Source organism: Mirounga leonina, unplaced genomic scaffold (assembly GCF_011800145.1).
Source record: "Mirounga leonina isolate KUSES-001 unplaced genomic scaffold, KU_Mleo_1.0 Mir_175, whole genome shotgun sequence".
NCBI lineage: Eukaryota > Metazoa > Chordata > Mammalia > Carnivora > Phocidae > Mirounga > Mirounga leonina.
In genome coordinates this window covers 33156452-33176066 of record NW_023270453.1, presented here as the reverse complement: position 1 = coordinate 33176066, position 19615 = coordinate 33156452, and the positions used below count along the sequence as shown (strand labels likewise).

At 42.7% G+C, this 19615-nt stretch overlaps 1 protein-coding gene across 1 annotated transcript in view; it reads left to right on the top strand.

Annotated features, from left to right (window-relative positions):
- Window positions 1-19615, top strand: part of PDXDC1 (pyridoxal dependent decarboxylase domain containing 1) — a 50310-nt gene that overhangs the window by 22459 nt on the left and 8236 nt on the right. The window contains exons 7-15 of the mRNA XM_035022321.1: window positions 1831-1899; window positions 3363-3441; window positions 5492-5576; window positions 6468-6516; window positions 6812-6913; window positions 7781-7906; window positions 11821-11871; window positions 17207-17270; window positions 19452-19540. Coding sequence (XP_034878212.1) covers window positions 1831-1899; window positions 3363-3441; window positions 5492-5576; window positions 6468-6516; window positions 6812-6913; window positions 7781-7906; window positions 11821-11871; window positions 17207-17270; window positions 19452-19540 — 714 coding nt within the window. The remainder of the gene's footprint in view (window positions 1-1830; window positions 1900-3362; window positions 3442-5491; window positions 5577-6467; window positions 6517-6811; window positions 6914-7780; window positions 7907-11820; window positions 11872-17206; window positions 17271-19451; window positions 19541-19615) is intronic.

Genomic DNA, 19615 nt, shown 5'->3' with positions numbered 1-19615 from the left:
GGGTGTACCTGGCTGGCTCAGTCACAAGAGCATGCAACTCTTGATGAGTTCAAGCCCCACACTGAGTGTAGAACTTACTTAAAAAAAAAAAAAAGCTATAGAAAGGTATTTTGTTAAGTGAGAAAGGCAGATGGCAAAATAGTATATATAAGATGGTCATATTCATGTTTTTGAAAGTGTTTATGTGTGAGGCGCCTGGTTGGCTCAGTCAGTGGAGCATGCGACTCTTGATCTCGGGGTCGTGAGTTCAAGCCCCACGTTGGGCACAGAACTTGCCTTAAAAAAAAATAAAGTGTATATGTATATGTTTTTCATACCCAAAAAATATTTATATAAATACTTAGAAAATATTTAGAAGGTTTTATACTATCTCTTAACAGTAGTGGCTTGATGGCTTATGGGGTGGGAGGGCATTTTCACTTAATTTTTTTATTTTTATTTTTTTGAAGATTTTATTTATTTATTTGACAGAGACATGGCGGGAGAGGGAACACAAGCAGGGAGAGTGGGAGAGGGAGAAGCAGGCTTCCCGCCGAGCAGGTAGCCCAACGTGGGGCTCAATCCTAGGACCCTGGGATCATGACCTGAGCCGAAGGCAGATGCTTAACGACTGAGCCACCCACGTGCCCCGGCATTTTCACTTTAAACTTCTTTATTTTTTATTGTGTGTTTTACTTGGGCTTCAGTTTCATAATTTAAAAAGAAAGGGAAGAAAGTGTGCTCATTAAATTTTTGGTCTTGAAATGGTGCTACCAGGTCTTAGTTACCCAGAACACTATGCTGCAACTGTTTAAAAATTTCTAAAACTATAAACTCCTTGGGGCACCTGGGTGGCTCAGTTGGTTAAGCGACTGCCTTCGGCTCAGGTCATGATCCTGGAGTCCCGGGATCAAGTCCCGCATCGGGCTCCCTGCTCGGCAGGGAGCCTGCTTCTCCCTCTGACCCTCCCCCCTCTCATGTGCTCTCTGTCTCTCTCATTCTCTCTGTCTCAAATAAATAAATAAAATCTTTAAAAAACAAACAAACTATAAACTCCTCAAGGATTTGGAAGCTAAAAATAAAGAATATAAAATTTATTTGATAATTACTATCTCCATTCATAACACTGACTTCGTTTCTTTTAAGAAATGTACATCTGCTAATCCATATTTATTGCTTCTTAGGGAGTGGGTGGATCCATAAATGAGATCCTGTTCTTTGAATGCCTTTTGCTGGTGTTATTTATTACTAATGCTTGGAGGAAGGATCCTAAATTATCTCCCAAAATGCTTAGAGCTTGGTTATTTCTTGGTTTGGAAAAGTGTTGTTTATTTTTTGGTATATTCTAGAATATAACAAAGATACTCATTTAGAACATGAGTTGATAGTTACTCATTTCGTTGACACAGAGAATATTACATTGTCTGTATCTTCTTATAAGAATCTCAGCGCCTGGGTAGCTCAGTCCGTTAAGCATCTGCCTTCGGCTCAGGTCATGATCCCGGGGTCCTGGGATTGAGCCCTGCATCAGGCTCCTTGCTCAGCCAGGAGCCTGCTTCTCTCTCTCCCTCTGCCCCTCCCCTGCTTGTGCTGTCTCGCAAGTGTGCACTCTCCCAAGTAAATAAATAAAATCTTTAAAAAAAAGAATCTCTGCTCCTGGAAGTACACCCTTTTTTTAAACTTGACTTTCTAGATGTCCTTCAACATCTGTTTATAATATTAAGAGTTCCTAAGGAGAGAGATTGTTTAAAAAAGAGTAATTGTGACTTTTCTTAGAGCCACATTCTTTAGGGGGCATAAATGAATGGTGACAAAGCTCTTTCTTACGAAATTGTATGTTTCTTCTTGCAGCTCGGGTTGCCCTTCCCCTGCTTGTGTCGTGTGCCATGTAACACTATGTTTGGATCCCAGCATCAGATGGTGAGTTCTCTTTTTGGTTTGTAAAATAGTACGGAATTGTGTTTTGAAACCGTGTCTTCCTTTCAACTGAATTCTGTTTGCTGGCCTCCAGATAATTATTAGCTTGTTCATTTATCGCTTATATCTTCCTATTGTATAATATGTGCTTACGGGTTTGACCATCCATGGAGGCTGGCTGGCATATAGGTCAGAAACACCTGCCTCTTAAGGAATCTTGTCATTACTATATCACCTGCTTTAAGTAGAAACATGGGAGTCCAGTTAAGCACCAGAAATTTCTTCTAAAGCTCGTCCTTTGAAAGGTTATCATTGTCTGGCTTTGTGAATGGCAGATTTTAAAAATGTGGGATTGGAATTGGATTCTGCTTTTTTCCCTTAATTTTTAAAAATTTTTTAATTTGGGCGCCTGGGTGGCTCAGTCGTTAAGCGTCTGCCTTCAGCTCAGGTCATGATCCCAGGGTCCTGGGATCGAGTCCCATATCGGGCTCCTTGCTCCGCGGGAAGCCTGCTTCTCCCTCTCCCACTCCCCCTGCTTGTGTTCCCTCTCAGGCTGTGTCTCTCTCTCTCAATTAAATTCTTTAAAAAAAAAAAAATTTTTTTTTAATTTAAATTCAATTAACATAGTGTATTATTAGTTTCAGTGGTAGAGTTCAGTGATTCCTCAGTCTTATATAACATCCAGGGCTCATTACATCACGTGCCCTCCTTAATGCCCATCACCCAGTTACCCCATTCCCCACCCACCTCCCCTCCAGCAACCTTCAGTTTGTTTCCTATGATTAAGAGTCTCTTATGGTTTGTCTCCCTCTCTGATTTCATCTTGTTTTATTTTTCCCTCCCTCCCCCTATTCTGCTTATTTTTAGACATTCAAGTGTTAAACCTTCCCATACTGAAGCCAGAAACAAAAGGGATAGGTTTTAGGGTTCCGTGTTTCTTTTTCCAAGGTAGTTTGATCTTCTGGTTTGGATACATCAATGAGTAATATTAGAGATAAATTTTTGGCTATTTTGGGGGGGGGGTGGATTGAGAGAATATTTTTTTAAACATAAGTATTTAAAACTAGAGAAATATTTGTCCGTATATATGCAGTTTTTAACTTTGATCTCATTTAACTGATTTTTGTAGTTAGTCTTCAAGGGAAACTATTTGATTTTTATCTCTGTGATAAGAGAAAATAGAAAAGTGGTCAAGAATTGAGGGGCACCTGGATGGCTCAACTGGTTAAGCATCCGACTTTTGATCTCAGCTCAGGTCTTGATCTCAGGGTCATGAGTTCAAGCCCCGTGTTGGGCTCCACACTGTGTGTGGAACCTACTTTAAAAAAGAAAAAAGAAAAAAGAACATTTACTGATTTGCATGATTAATTTTGAGAGTCATCTGCTTCTTTTGAAAGTTCTGATTTTTTATTGTATAGCTTTTATGCTAGTTGCTTCATGCTTTTGTGGTTTGCCTTTTCATCTAGGATGTTGCCTTCCTGGAGAAGCTGATTAAAGATGATATAGAACGCGGAAAACTGCCCCTTTTGCTTGTAGCAAATGCTGGTAGGTGTTATGAACTGAATCTCGCATTTTAGACATATGAGAGAAAGACTAGGTACTTAGCCTAAAAAAAAAGTCTAAAATGTTTGTGCACCACATGTTTAAGGTGGTTTATGTCAGCATCGTGGTGAGAATTACAATACTACACTTAGCTCCTTAGATTCCCTTTAATTGTTGGTTTGTTTGGGGAGTTATTTTGTTGATGTGTGTCCTTTCTCATTTAGGTTGTAAGTGCTTCTCTCTTTTGTGTGCCTCCTTTCTAAATTGAATTTTAAAATGTCATACTTAAATGTGCACCTTGAGCATGGCAGTTCAACAACCACTTTCTGCTGTGCTTCCCTCATCGTATTCAGCATTGTACTTGGAGCTCCAGACAGTGCATAAGGCAAGAAAAATAATGACATGACACACATACTAGAAAGAATTAACTGTCTTTACTTGCAGATGGCCTGATTATCTAGATAGAAAGTCCTAAGGAAACTACAGAAAAGCCATTAGAACAATAAGCAAATTGATCAAGGGTTGCAGGATTTCTGTATACCAGCAATGAACCATTGAAATTGAATTAAAAATGCCATTCATAATAGCATCAAAAAAATGAAAACTTTATGGATAAATTTAACAAAATATATGCAAGATTTGTACACTGAAAACTACAAATATTGCTGAGAGAAATTCAAGAAAACCCAAATGAATGATATAGGATATGTACCTGTGGAAAGACTCAATATTATGAAGTCTGATTTCCCCAAATTAATCTGTAGATTGTACAGATCAGCCCCTATCAAAATTTCAGCAGGCTACAATTTCTTAACAGAAGCTGATAAGCTGATTTTAAAATTTATATGGAAATACAGAGGATGTGACGGATAGCCAAAATAATTATGAAAAAGAACAAAATTCAAAGACTTAGGCTATCTGGCTTTTAGACTTAATATAAAGTTGTCCCACAGGACACTGTGGGATTAATTGAAGACAGTAGAGTTTAGAAATAGACTCACATGTATAGGGTCACTTGACTTGTTACAAAGATGCCAAGGTATTTCAAGGGAAGAAAAGTGGGTCTTTTCCACCAGTGGTCTTGGAACTGGCGGATATCCACATGGGAAAAAAAAATTGAACCTTAACCCTTACCTCACTCTATATACAAAAATCTGTTATGAATGATTTATTGACCTAAACCCTGCAAAGGAACCACTTGCATTGGTTGTGTTTGTTGGCAGTTGGTGAGGGTATGCAACCTTATCAGGTGGGATTCTGTTAACTGGAAGTTTAGGATGGTCGGGAGAATACACGAGTTCCGTTTTACTCATGCTCTGTGAAGAGGGAGCCGCCTACCCAACCTGTAGTGTAAACAGATTCATCAAGGGGACAGGTTAAAGCATTCAGTATATTTAAACTGACTTTAGCATATTAAAACAAAGAACCTCTCGTATTGGGTTAAAAAAAACCCTGCAAATTTAGCTATGTACACTTATAATAGACATACCTAAATAAAAACCCAGAAAATGACAAAAAGCAAGTGTGGAAAAGGGTATCTTGGGCACATAGTGACAGAACGAAAGTACTGTAGCCATGTTAGTGTGAGATAAGTAGACTCCACACTAATTATATAAATTCATATAATCCACTAAGACATAGTAGTTAAGGATGCTGATGAACGTAACTGAAAAATATAAAGGAAAACCTGAGGAAAAATTGATAAAATACAAGTATAAGTTGACAAACCCACCATCTTAGTGAGAGACTTGAATATATTTCTCCTGAAAGAACATCAAGTATATAGGAAAAAAAGCATATAGATGTTTTAAGTAACAGTATTAACAAGCTTGCTTGTTACATACGTACATAAAATGGAGAACATGCACACTTAAGAATTTGAATTACCAACTTGTAAAAGTTGATTTTAAGCCAGTTCACATAGAAAATCTCAGTAAAACAGGTAGAATGTTACTTCCTTCTTAGAGATAACGTATTTAAAAACTTTTATCATGCTGTAAAGACTCAAAGTATTTGTTGCTTTTAGTATCCTTTTTTGTGTGTTTTATCCTAGGAACTGCAGCAGTAGGGCACACAGATAAGATTGGACGTTTGAAAGAACTCTGTGAGCAGTATGGCATATGGCTTCACGTGGAGGGGTGAGTGGAGGGCGAGGTTGGCTCCGTGCTGGGCCTGCACGCAGTGCTCATCAAGAGTGGGCATCCAGGCTCTTACTTTGTTGTAACTTTTGTCTCTAAGGGCTCATTGGGTTCTATGGTAAAGGTAACAAAATAGCCCAAAGTGGCATGAGCGAGAAGAGATTTTACTGGCTCACGTAACTAAAAAGATGTGTTAGGATTATTTTAGGCACAGCATCAGCCAGGGCTCAACATCTTCCTCTCCCCACCCTCTCCCCCAGTCACTTGGCCTAATTTCCTCTATGGTGCCTCCATCTATAGATAGACTTTCCTATTTTGGTGCAAAGTAGTTGCAGTGGCTCCAGCTTGCTTTCCAGGTTTGTGTTCTGAGGGTCACAAGTCCCAACAAAAGCCTCCTACTGAGCCCATCACCATGGCCAGGGAAATGTAACACTTCCGTAGTTTCGGTGATTTGCCCACCTCTGGAGCAGGTGTCTCCTCCACCCAAAGCTGTGGTCTGATGGACGAGATTGGGGTGGTTTCCCAGAAGGGCTTAGGGGAGGATACGGGGCAGCTCCAGGAATCCATCACCAGCACGCCATAGGAGCTGGGCTATTTTGTCCCTCTGGGAAAGAGTTGATGACTAGAAAATCTTTTATATGAAAGATATAAAACAAGACACCCATTACATTACAACAGTAGGTGACATCCCCTGAAACACATTTGATTAAAGCACATTTTCAGGGTTTTGCTGAAATTGGTATATGCCGCATTTTCTGTTAATATAAGCACTTATAACCCGGCTGAGAGACATTTAAATGTCGGCTTAAAACAACACAGCCTTTTTTTTTTTTTTTTTAAGTATAAACTTAGTGAATAAGCAGCAATAAATAATTTGTGTTTTTTTCCCAGTGTGAATCTGGCAACCTTGGCTCTAGGTTATGTCTCCTCATCAGTTCTGGTATGTGATTGATTTACTAAATACTGTGTTTTTAAGAAGGAATTTAAAATCACTTAATCCCCGAGGCGCCTGGGTGGCTCCGTTGGTTAAGCATCCAACTCTTGATTTTGGCTCCAGTCTTGATCTCAGGGTCGTGGGTTCAAGCCTCATGTTGGGCTCTGTGCTGGGCATGAGCCTACTTTAAAAAAAACAAAAACAATCCCTGATGGCTTTTCATGTTTTTATGGATGGAGGAGGGTGTTGGGTTTAGTGTATTCTGATGGTCTGTAACAAAAAGTTGTTTTCTCTCTGGTAGGCTGCAACCAAATGTGACAGCATGACACTGACTCCGGGTCCATGGCTGGGTTTGCCGGCTGTCCCTGCAGTCACCCTTTATAAACACGACGATCCTGCCTTGGTAAGCTCACTCTCACTGGGAGGGACTGGGGAGTGGCTAATAATCATTAGCAAGTCTGGGAGCAAAATAGGGAAAAAGTAGAAAGTTTCCTTAATGCCACTTCTGTGACTTTTTTTATCAAAAAAATGTTTCTGACGTAAGTGAAACAGTACTGTATACGTTTTTTCTATTTATTCTCCTCATAGGCCCCCATGTGTATGAGGAACTTCTTATGACATTATGACTGCGTAACATTCTGTTACTTAAATACTGCAATGTAATCCTTCTCTGTTTGTCAACTTTTAGGATGTTTTCAAAATTTTGTTACTAAAATAATGAGCATCTCTCTATATTTCAAATTATGTCCTTAGAATATGTCCCCAGAAGTGACATTACTATTAAAAGTAGTTAAAGCTCTTGATCCCCATTGTCTGGAAGGTTGTAACATATTTTTTCTAAGAAGTGGTTCTTAAGAGTGGATCAGTTAGTGATAGGCCTATGCAAAATAAGCTTTAAGTGATTCTTACTAAAACAGTTAATGTATTGCTCAGTCGATAATGGCCAGGTGTTTGAGGATACTCAGAACAGCCTTGGAAGGGGCTTCCTCTTGAGTGCCTGAGAGTTCTGGCTCTGGGACACAACCCATCTGGATTCTCATCCTGGCTTTGCCACACCTGAGCCGTGAGCCCTTGAAAGCAAGTTTTCTGACCTAGGTTGTCTAGAGTACTCTTGCCTTATGGGGCCGTTAGATGGTCAGATGAATAAGGCAAGCCAAGTGCCTGGCATAGCATCTGAACCATACTAAGTGCAGAGGAAAATGGTAACTAGATAATTCTGCTGTGTGTCTTCACTGGCTTTGATCGCTAAAACCATATTGGCTTTTTTTAGACTTTAGTTGCCGGTCTTACATCAAACAAGCCAGCAGACAAACTCCGTGCCCTGCCACTGTGGTTGTCTTTACAGTACTTGGGCCTCGATGGGATTGTGGAGAGGATTAAGCATGCCTGCCAACTGGTGAGTAGAAACCTCAAGTTTAAATGAGCCACCAGGGGCGCCTGGGTGGCTCAGTCGTTAAGCGTCTGCCTTCAGCTCAGGTCATGATCCCAGGGTCCTGGGATCGAGCCCCGCATTGGGCTCCTTGCTCAGCTGGGAGTCTGCTTCTCCCTCTCCCAGTCCCCCTGCTTGTGTTCCCTCTCAGGCTGTGTCTCTCTCTGTCAAATACATAATCTTTACAAAAATAAAAATAGTAAATAAATGAGCCACCAGTAGTCTGTGGCAAAAGCAGCGACGGAAAACTGCCTCATTGCCTCACCCACCATCCATGACCTTCTTGTCTGGATTTGGCTTCTCATAAGCAGATTGCATGCGTACATTTCCTGTGTGGAGTTCTGGGAGGGACTGCTGGGGTGTCCCAACAATTGTGGCCACATGAAATGAGATTAGATGAATGCCCATGTCAGCATAGGATGAGAAAAGAAGTCACAAGATGAGAGCCAAGGAGTGAAAGAAGCAAAAGGGGGCGGGAGGTAAATGTGGCCCCTGACTGGCTGTCTCTTGAGGGGGAAGGAAATATGGCCACTGGGGGTTGATGATGGATGGGCTGCGTATTTTTAATACCAGCTGGCTTGGGCTCCCAAATGGCAAGGCTCTAGGGACAGTTCTATAATTCTCCTTCTGTATGAGGCGTTCTTGTGAAAATGTGTCATTATGCTCTAGTTTAGAAAGCAAAGAAAGTCATGTTTATGCGGTTTGAGCTGAGTCTGAAAGCTTGCCGACTCCTCTCTAAGTCTGTTGGCTTACGTGGTAGACGGGGGTGATGTAATAAGAGATTGTTAGGAGGACTGAATGAGCGCATACGTGTGAGGCTCTCACAGTAGTGCTTGATCACATGCAGATGGATTTAAAAATAAATCTTTGTTTTAAATGTGTTCTGTGGAATCAGTACTTCCTCACGTGTCATTTTTATGTTTAGGGGAAATTCGTATCTTTGTGTCACCGTAGCAGCTGTCTTTGGGTTTGTAATGTCAGGATCATTCATCCTGAGACTCCTTTCTCATGCAGCACAAATGCTGTAAATGAAGTAGTTTGATTTTTACATGAGATAATTTCAAGATTTGTGTTCATTAGGTTTACAAAAGCACATCTTTAAAAAAATTTTGTCACTGGACTGTCAGCTCACGTCTTGAGGTTTGGTTGTTCAGAAGGGGAGGCCTTTATTGCCATGGTAACTTAGTCACTTTGGGGAAGGTCTGGGCATCAGGGGAGGGCTCTGCAATTCCCTTTGGCTTACAGAGCACAGGAAAATAATGAGACATTAACTACCAAACTCTGGAGGTCACTGCAGCTCTGTCTTCCTGCAAGCAAACACTGTAGCTGGTCACAGGACTGCTGACCACGTCTGATGGCCTGTCGCTGACTCCACGCTGCTCCCAGCATGTGGGAAACTGCCGGGGAATGTAGCACGTGTGGTCATCTGTACGTTCATGCCTCCTAGTCCATCTGTGGGGGCAGAAATCTGTATCCTCCTCCTCTGCTTCCTCCCATCATCCTCATCATCATTGTTCTCATCTTCCTGGGAAGCAGTGAGCATTTACTCAGTGCAAAGCACTATGCCGCGCACTGTGCATGCACGGTTTCATTTGCACTTCCTAGGATATGAAGTCCACTGGTAGCAGCATACTAAGAAGTAGTTTTCATGAGGGGTTTTCCAGTGTCTGACACTCAGTAAATAACTGCAGAATGAATGAACCCCAACCCCATAACGTAGATGCTCTTTTATCCCCACATCAATAATGAGAGACCTCGGATTGAGATAACAATAGAACGATGAGGGGCACCTGGGTGGCTCAGTCATTAAGTGTCTGCCTTCGGCTCAGGTCATGATCCCAGGGTCCTGGGATCGAGCCCCGCATCGGGCTCCTGCTCAGCAGGAAGCCTGCTTCTCCCTCTCCCACTCCCCCTGCTTATGTTCCCTCTTTTGCTGTGTCTCTGTCAAATAAATAAAATCTTTAAAAACAACAACAACGACTATAGAACGATGAGGCAGTAGGTAGGTCATCACACAGACGTAATGCACACGGTGTTCTGGAGACTGTTTCTAGGCACCTGACACAACAACCCTGTCAGATAGCTACTCTCCTCATTTTATCATCGAGGGACCTGAAGCGCAGAGAGGCTGAATAAGGTGTCCAAGGTCATAGCTAGTAAGTGGCAGATGAACTTAATCCTTGTCCCACAGGTGAGATTTTGAACTCAGATGTGCTTATTCCAGACCCTGTGCTCTGAACAGCTCCTCATTTATCTTTGCTCTTCCTTCCCCAGTATCAGGTTCTGTGTCTTGAGCACATTTGCACTCAGTAGTTCTGTGGGGTTTTTTGAGCTATAATTGGCATATAACATTATATCCGTTTGGGGTGTACAACATGATGAGTCAATATTTGTGTATATTGGGAAATAATCACCACAGTTACAAGTCCAGTTAACACATGTCACCATACACTGTTACAGAATTATTTTCTCTTCTGATGAGGACTTTTAAGATTTACTCTTAGCAATTTTCAGATATGCAATATAGTGTTATGAACTATAGTCACCACGCTGAACATGACATCCCTGTGACTGACTTATTTTACAACTGGAAATTTGTATCTTTAAGCCACCTTTACCTATTTGCCCCACTTCCCACCCCCTGCCTCTGGCAGCCACCAGTCTGTTCTCTGGATTTATGAGCCTGTGGGGTTTTTTGTTTTGTTTTAGATTCCACATATAAGTGATATCATACACTATTTGTCTTTCTCTTTCTGAATTATTTCACTTAGCATAATGTTCTGAAGGTCCATTCATGTTGTCACAAATGGCAAGATTTCATTCTTTTTTATGGTGAATGATGCTTCCTTGTGTATGTATATTACATACGACATTTTCTTTATTCATCCATCCATTGATGGACACTCAGGTTGTTTCTACATCTTGGCTATTGTAAATAATGCTGTAGTGAACATGGGGGAGGGGGTGCAGATATCTTTTCAAATTGGTGTTTTTGCTTTGTTTGGATAAATACCCAGAAGTGGAATTGCTAAATCATAAGGTGGTTCTATTTTTAAATTTTTGAGGAACCTCCATACTCTTTCCATAGGGGCTATGCCAGTTTGCTTTCCTGCCAGTAGTGCTCCGGGGTTCCCTTTTCTCCACATTCTTGCCCATGTTTGTTATTTCTTTTCTCTTTGATACTAGCCATTCTGACAGGTGTGAGGTGATATCTCATTGTGGTTTTGATTTGCATTTCCCTGATGATGAGTGATACCGAGCATCTCTTCATGTGTCTCTTGGCCATTTGGATGTCTTCTTTGGGAAAAAAATCTCTATTCAGATCTTCTCATTGTTTAATCAGATTTTGGTTTTTTGCTCTTGAGTTGTAGGAGTTGTATATATTTTGGACATTAACTCCTTGTCAGGTAAATTGTTTGCAGATATCTCCTCCCATTCAGTAGGCTGACTTTTCATTTTGATGGTGGTTTCCTTTGCTGTGCGGAAGCTTTTTAGTTTGGTATAGTAGTTTGTTTTTGCATTTGTGGCCATGTACTGAGTAGGTTTTGAAAGAATGAATGACTTATGTTGCTAATATGACAAATTCATATATGTCTTATTAGAAAAAGCCTTTCTGGAAGCACTGCATGTAACTTGCAACCGAAAGATTGGGGAATGTTTGCAGTCGTTGAAAAGCAAGAATTGGCAGCCTACCTCAGGAGCCACCAAGTGACAGATGGCTTTATCTGCCTGAGATCCTTGTTTGCAGGCCTGCAAAGACCCTCCTAAAAACCATTTCTTAATATGTTATGTTGATCTAGGGAAATTATAATAAGTAATTATTAAATACATATAATTTAATGAAATTATGGTAATTATAAGCTGTTGTTTGTCTTTTGCAGAGTCAACGGTTACAAGAAAGTCTGAAGAAAGTGAACCACATCAAGATCTTGGTACGGTATATAATTTGGTCTGTTTTTGAAGTAAATAGCTTAAGTTCAAGTTAGAATGATCTCCAGATTTGATGCATTTCAGTGTAATTGTGACAATTCTAGTAAAACCCACATTCTTTGGAAGAGAATCATGCACATCCTGATGACCTAACTCTACAGAAAGCACAAACCCCAGAAATTTGTACCATTTGCTGAACCCCTTTGGTGCTTTTCATATAATCATTTGTAGTTTTATTCTGTTAAAATTTATAAATGCACAAACACTGTTGACCACCTGACCAGTGATTTTAAAACACCTATCTTCCTGATAAGAAAAGTCATTTTGTCTCTCACAATGTTTTGGATGACTTTTTCTGAAATCTTCTGACATTAGAGTTTTCATTTGCACAGAGTGAGGAGTAAGGAAAAGATAAGCACGTGACCTTGCTCTTGTCTTCCCCTGGTATCTCCCTAAAAGATGCCAAACTCTATCGGAGAGTGCTGTCTAGGGGTAATTACCAGACAAGGAGATGAGGATTTAGCAGGGCTAATAACCAAGTATCAGTTCAGGCTTGAATGTTTTCATGTTTTGCTTCATTGTATTTTAGAATTTCAGAAAATATAGGTCAGATTCTAATTTAAACAGGGTCACTGGGTGCTGCAGGACCCAGTTAAGTGCAAAACTAATACGTGAGTTAATTTGGGGTTCAAGTTAATAGTGTTTATTTCCATTTTAGTACACAGTTTGCTTTAAGTGCCTGAGAGGGGGGCTGCTCGGCGTTGCCTTCAGAGTAGGAGCTTGGAGCCTATTCAGTTGACCTGAGATGACCCAAGTTCTAGTTTGGAAGAGGAGAGTGGCCCATTGGAGAAGCAGAGGGATGCATGTTAAGTCAGGAGACCTGGGTTCTCATTTCAGCCATACCACCGAGGCCCTGTGACATTGAGTCATTCTCTTAACTGCCTAAGCCTGTGAGCTCAGTTGTCAGTGAAGGTATGTTGGTTGGACTCCTTTAGTAAACAGAGAAGCCCAGACTATGGACTAGCATGAGCAAGATGGCAGGAATCAAGGCAGTGCTGGGCCAGTGGACTTTCTGTCCCTCCCTTGCTGAGCCCACTCAGGCTCTCATATCCTCTCTCCCTCCTCCTCCAAGCTGGGAGATTCTGCTGGTGCTGGTTAATCACCAGTGGGTTTGGGGCATCTGTGTAAGGCCAGGGAACCCTGCTCCATCCCTCCCTCCAGTGGATGCTTTTCTCGGGAAAGGTACAACCACCGGCCAACCCCGTGCAGCACTGAGGCTTCGGTAACAGGCCTCATCACAGCTGCCGGGTGTGAGATGCATGCCGTGTGCCGTGCACAGTGCTGAGCGCGGGGGTTTTCTCATTTACCCCTCACCGTAGTCCCCTGCGTGTGTGCTCTTCCTTCTAGCTGGAAGCACTGTTCCTTTCCATTCTTTTCAAGACTCGTTTCTTACCCTTCAGATCTTAGTTCAAATATCATGTCTTCAGGGGCGCCTGGGTGGCTCAGTCGGTTGAGCATCCGACTTTTGATTTCAGCTCAGGTCATGATCTCAGGGTCCTGAGATCAAGCCCCGCATCGGGCCCCCTGCTCAGCAGGAAGTCTGCTTGAGGATTCTCTCTCTTCCTCTCCCTCTGCCCCTCCCCTGCTCACTCACACGGTCTCTCTCAAATAAATACATAAATCTTAAAAAAAAAAAAAAAAAAAAACCCCCACCAAATATCATGTCTTCAGAGAGGCCTTGCCTGGCTGTCCTATGTGAACCAGCCTTGCCACTGTCCATCACTCTGTCCCCTGGGTGTGTCCTTCATTGCAGTTCTTACTACCTGAGACCGTGTGTGTGTTCCTTGTCTGTTTTTCTTTGTAGAAGCTTTGTAAAGGCAGGGACTTTTGTCTTTTGGTTTTTTCATAGTGTGCCAAGTTTATTATTTGGCCTAGAGTAGGCATTTAAGTGTGAATGAATAAATCTGTCTGTGAGTTGGTCGCAGTGGCTGTCTCCTCCTTCCTGGTGAGGAAGCAGGCCCAGAGCAGTTCAGTGATTTGCTTGGGCCACGTGGCTGTAGGACGCGGTGGAGCTGGCCTGTGTTCTGAACCAGTGGGCCATTCTGTCCCCGGTCGGTTTTCAGGAGAACTTAGTATTTGTCCTGCTTCAGGGACTTGTTACAAAGGGCAGATCAGATAATGTATGAAAAAGCAAAGTGAAGATTGTAGGGCATCACAAAATCCTGGTCATTATTAAATGGCTTTTGCTCTTGCCACAGTTTTTGTGTGGTGTTCCCACAGATCCCCAGTCATTGAGTCCTCACGGGACGTCACTGCGGTGGAGTGATGTTACTTCATCTCTCTTCGCTGTGGTCACGTGTCCCGAGTCCCATCATAGTAGGCGGCGGGGCTAGGACTTGAAGCCAGGGCGTCGGAGACGAGCTGTGTCTGCAGCACAGACGTGCTTCCCGGGCTCAGCAGCCCAGGGCCTCTTCCCGCTGCCGGGAGGCCTGGGGCAGCTGCTGGGTCCGTGGGCTGGTGCCCATCTTCCCAGCAGCCGAGTCGTGGGCTGCCTGCCTGCCTCTCCTGGGCCCGTGGGCCTCGTTCTAACCTTGGCACCTACGGGGGGGGAGTCTAATATTTCACCCTTACCCCTGAAAACCGCGGAATGCCCCCATGCACTGTTTACGTCTCTGCTGGCCTTTAAGATCGTCTCCGTCCTTAGGGTCCTCCTTCGACTGTGGTCGAAAATCCTCAGATTTTCTAAAACTCCTGCTTGGGACTTGTGCTTATTAAACTTGAGGGTTCTTTTTTTTTTTTTCCTGATCAATTCTGTCAAGTTTGTTTTTGCAAATATGACCTCTTTCTCCGGTCTTACCTCTGGACCTTGAGTTGGCAGCGTAGTGAACCTCACCGCTCCGTGTGCCATGCGCCCCTCTGACACGTCCCAGCGCCGCCTCTTTGCCGCTGCCTCATGAGCTTCACCAGGCCTTTCTTTGCTCCTGAGCTGCCTGGCATCTGCGTCAGCCATTCGCTGGGCTTTTATTTTATTTTATTTTTTTTTAAGATTTTTTAAATTTATTTATTTGAGACAGAGAGAATGAGAGAGAGAGAGCACATGAGAGGGGGGAGGGTCAGAGGGAGAAGCAGACTCCCTGCCGAGCAGGGAGCCCGATGCGGGACTCGATCCAGGGACTCCAGGATCATGACCTGAGTCGAAGGCAGTCGCTTAACCAACTGAGCCACCCAGGCGCCCTCGCTGGGCTTTTACTTTCCATGACTTCTTCTGCCTTCCAGCATGTTCTTTCTAGTTCTTATTCAAGTCAGTGCCTCCTTTTCAGTCATCTTTTTTTTTTTAATTGTTCCTGGTCTTCATTTTTCTATTTGAGCATGGTTGCTACCGTCTATTTCTGAATTTCTGATTGTTCCTTTATTATTTCAGTTCTTGGATCACCCCTGGACGGTGTCTGCCGACTCCTGCCTGTGTGGGTGTGTCATAACTTGTCACTGAAAACTAGATGTTTTTGCCTGTGTGACTGGCCCAGATCCGTCCGTCAGTTCCACAGCTCCAGGACTCCTGCGCCACATGGGACATCAAGGCCTCTGTGGTGCACACCTACCTGATGCTTTGCTCTCTCATGAGAGAATTTTTTTCTCCCTCTGTAGACAGAGCCTCAAGTGGCGGTAAACCCTCTTGCTGGTCAGCGGGTGGAGTTTTTCTCTCCCTCTTTTCACCTGGAGCATCCTTCAAGGGTCCCAGATTTATGTGCCCTTTACTGCCATCCGCACATGGGCCTGAAGACTCTGGATGTTAAAGCCAGGTTCCCGTACCTGCTCCCCTCCCTCCAACCTCTGCTCAGCCAACAATATTCTTTGCTTTCTCTTCTTTCTAGATTTACTGTTTTTGTGAGCCTAGCCGTGGTTTAAAAGTTTTTTTGGTTATCAGGATATTTAATCCAGCATTTCAGTCTGCCATGTGCTAGAAGCAGAATTCTGTGTACATAACCCTGGACAGTATTTCTCATACACTGACATTTGAGACCACCAAGCTCAAAGAAATAGGAAACCAAAGACTGTATTAAACTATATATAGAAATCTCGGCACTCAAATCATCCTGACTTATCCTAAGTGAGGATGGGGGAATGGCTATAGAATTTTGTTGCTTTTGTTTCTGTTTCCTTCTTGGGTTTACTCTATTCTATTTAGATATTAAGCCCCTCCAGCTTTAAAAGTATTAACAGATTTATTTGTTTATGTGAAAGTCAGAGGAGATGATAGGTGAGCAAAGGAATCAGCTCAGTAAGTTGGTAGATTGGATACACATCTTGCTTGATCTGAATCACATCCAAAGGCAGACGCTTAACCGACTGAGCCACCCAGGCGCCCTGGAAAATAGGTTTTATGACTAGAATTGTTGAATGCTCAGAGATCCTCTGTCCCTGTGTGTCATATTCTGTCAAGGGCATTGCTGTTCCCTTTGTATCCTGACCCTGTGGTGGAGCTGAGGGCCAGCTGTGTGTTTGTTCAATGGTGAGCATGAACTTCATGCTGGCTTATCTTAATGCAGTGAATGTTTTTGTCTGTAATGAAATCCATTAATGAAGTTAGTCATCTGACCCCTGTCCCGAATATAAGGACCATTTCAGTGATTGAGAAAATATGAAGCTTCAGAAGCTCTAGACTGTGTTTATCTTCTTGCCAGCAGGACTTACATCCTGTTCTGAGAGTTTTACAAAGTGAGAATACTATGTCTGTGAATATAAAATATGTTGCAGTCAGGGGCACCTGGGTGGCTCAGTCGGTTAAGTGTCCCAACTCTTGGTTTTGGCTCAGGTCATGATCTCAAGAGTCGTTGAGATCGAGCCCCATGTCGGGCTCCACGCTGGGCTTGGAGCGTATTCTCCCCACCTCCCCAATACCCCCCCCACCCCGGCTTTCTCTCTAAAATCTTAAAAAAAAGTTGCAGTCAGTCCTGCTTGAGTTAGCATAATTTCTAGATTCTTGAAAGCTTCAGCTCTCCCAACACTGATTCTGGTTATACTTTTTCCTTGCCTCCTTTGATCTTTAATGGCACACTTATGTTTATTATCATTATAGTTTCCTCCTGCTTTAATTTCAGCGTGCCATTATCAGATGTTCTAATTCAGCAGTGTATTCTTAGAACCAGCTTAGAATTATTTCTAGGAATTTTACTAAACCCTTGATTGTTGTTTCTGTAGCAAGTGAAATTAACCTTTGAGTTTTACGTGTTTATTAAGAAAATATGCTTATCTCTAGCCTGTTTTTCCAAACTCACTGTTTTATTTTGCAGGTGTTGGGGTTTAATGTTACTTGGTAATATCAGATTGATTTTTCAGGTGGAAGATGAGCTCAGCTCTCCAGTAGTGGTGTTCAGGTTTTTCCAGGAATTACCAGGCTCAGGTAAGGGATTCTAAAAAGAGTTATTTTTGTACTCGTGTTTAAGGGCTTTGAATTTTAAACCATTTCAACAGATGTAGTCTAAAATATTTTGACTGCTAAAATCTTCAGTCATCGTTTCAGAAAATGTTAATAATTTTCAGCCTGATTTTGGCTCAGGTCATGATCTCCACCCTGGGTGTAGAGCCTGCTTAAGATTCTCTCCCTCTCCTTCTGTCCCTCCCCACCCCCGCTCTTGTGCATGTTTGCTCTCTCTCAAAAAAAAAAAAAAAATTTATAAAAATTTTCACAAAAACTCCCGGCCTAAATGCCTTAGCACTTTACTGATAGTTTCCTGTGATCAAACCAGTGGTTTCCAAATGCTAGTCCCTGGACTAGTGCTAGAATGAATGGGTAAGAGTCCCTTGAAAAGAGAGATCTGGATACGTATGTATATACAACCTAGTGAATCAAAGTATCTGAGTTAGGGCCCCCAAATCTCTCTTTTATTTTGTTGTGCTTATCACAGTTTATTTTTTTAAGTAATTTAAAATACTGTGTAAACATACAGTAAAGACATTGGCAGTTGAGATTGGGAATAGCCTGAGGCTATTTTTAAAGGATGTCCCAAGCGCCCCTGTCCTAGTCCAGGTTTTTCTCACCTGGACAGCCACGGTCCCCACCAAACTGATCTCTCACTTCCTTGTACTATACACACCCCATTCGGGACCATTCTCTGCATGGAGAGTGGGTGGTGATACACGTGGGAGTCCCGTTGTGCCCTGTCGCTGCCCAGACCCTTCAGTATCTTACTATTTCTATTGAATTAAGTCCAAGCTCTGTACCTTGTGAGGCCTGTGGGGTCTAGCCTTTGCCATTTTCTCTGACTTCCTTTTAGGCCACCTCTTCTCTTAATCATTGCTTTAGTCAGACTGGTCTTCTCTGAGTTTCTAGAACATTCTGCACTGTCCTAGAGCAAGACCTTTGCACTTGCTGTTCCCTTTGCCTCAAGTACATTGCTCTTCACTCTTCTTCTGGCTGGCTCCCTGTCACCATCCAAGTCTCCATAATGTCCAGCCTCCTCAGAGAAGCCTTCCCTATCTGTCCTGTCTAAAGCGACTGTATCAGAGGCCCTACCTTTTTTCATGGCACTAGCAACAGTATATGGTGATTTCATTTCTTTCTTTACAGTGTTTCTTCAATAGAATATAAACAGCAGGATGCCAGAAATCTTGTGTGCCTTATAACCCACGTGCTCAGCACAGCACCTGGCACAAGCAGGCACCCAGACCATTTGAATGAAAGGAGGATAATTCTGTTGTGAGGCCCACTGTGGGTGCTCTTGGGTTCCCTGATTTACCTCGCGCAGTGGTTGATAGACTAGTTGGTAACTGAAAATGTTATACTTTCATTTCCTCTCAAAGTTCTTGAAAGAAAGACTTTTTTTTTTTTTTTTTAAGATTTTATTTATTTGTCAGGGAGAGCACGAGCAAGGGGAGCGGCAGAGGGAGAAGCAGGCCTCCCACTGAGCAGGGAGCCCGATGCGGGGCTCGATCCCAGGACCCCAAAAAAAAGACTTCTTAAATGAAATTAAGAGTTCTGTTTGTGAGACTATATTCAAGCGTTATATTTTTCATGAGGAAAAAAGTGTGGAAGCTTAAGATACACATTTTTAAGAAATTTTAGTTGTGGTAAAGAAAAGTTTACCATCTTACGTGTATAGTTCAGTAGGGTTAAATACATCCACATTGTTGTCCAACAGCTCTCCAGAACATTTACATCTTGCAAAACTGAAACTCCATACTCATTACACACTAACTCCCCATTTCCGTCCTCCCTCCCAGCCCCTGGCAACCACTATCTACCTACTGTCTCTGAGTTTGACTCCTGTGTGTACCTCATATCCATGGAGTCATGCGGCATGAGTCTTTGTAACTGGCTTATTTCACTTAGTGTAATGTCCTCAGGGTTCATCCATATTGAGCTTGTGAGAGAATTTCCTTGCTTCTTAAAGATGAGTAACGCTACGTTGCATGTATACGCCATGTTTTGTTTCCCCATTTATTGTGAGGTAGACATTTTAATTTCTGTAATATTTGAGACTTCTCTCGGGTTTTGTTGGGAGCTCAGTGAAATAAGGTTTGAGGGGTGTGTGTGGAGCTGTGTTTCTAGAAGGTGAATCCCCTTTCTGTGTTCTGGTGTCAGATCCAGTGCTTAAAGCCGTCCCTGTGCCCAACATGGCACCTTCGGCAGTCGGCCGGGAAAGACACTCGTGTGATGCCCTGAATCGCTGGGTAAGAATGGCGGTCGTGTGCTCTTTCTTCTCCACCCCAGACGGGGAAACACGTGCTCACGTCTGGGACGTCAGC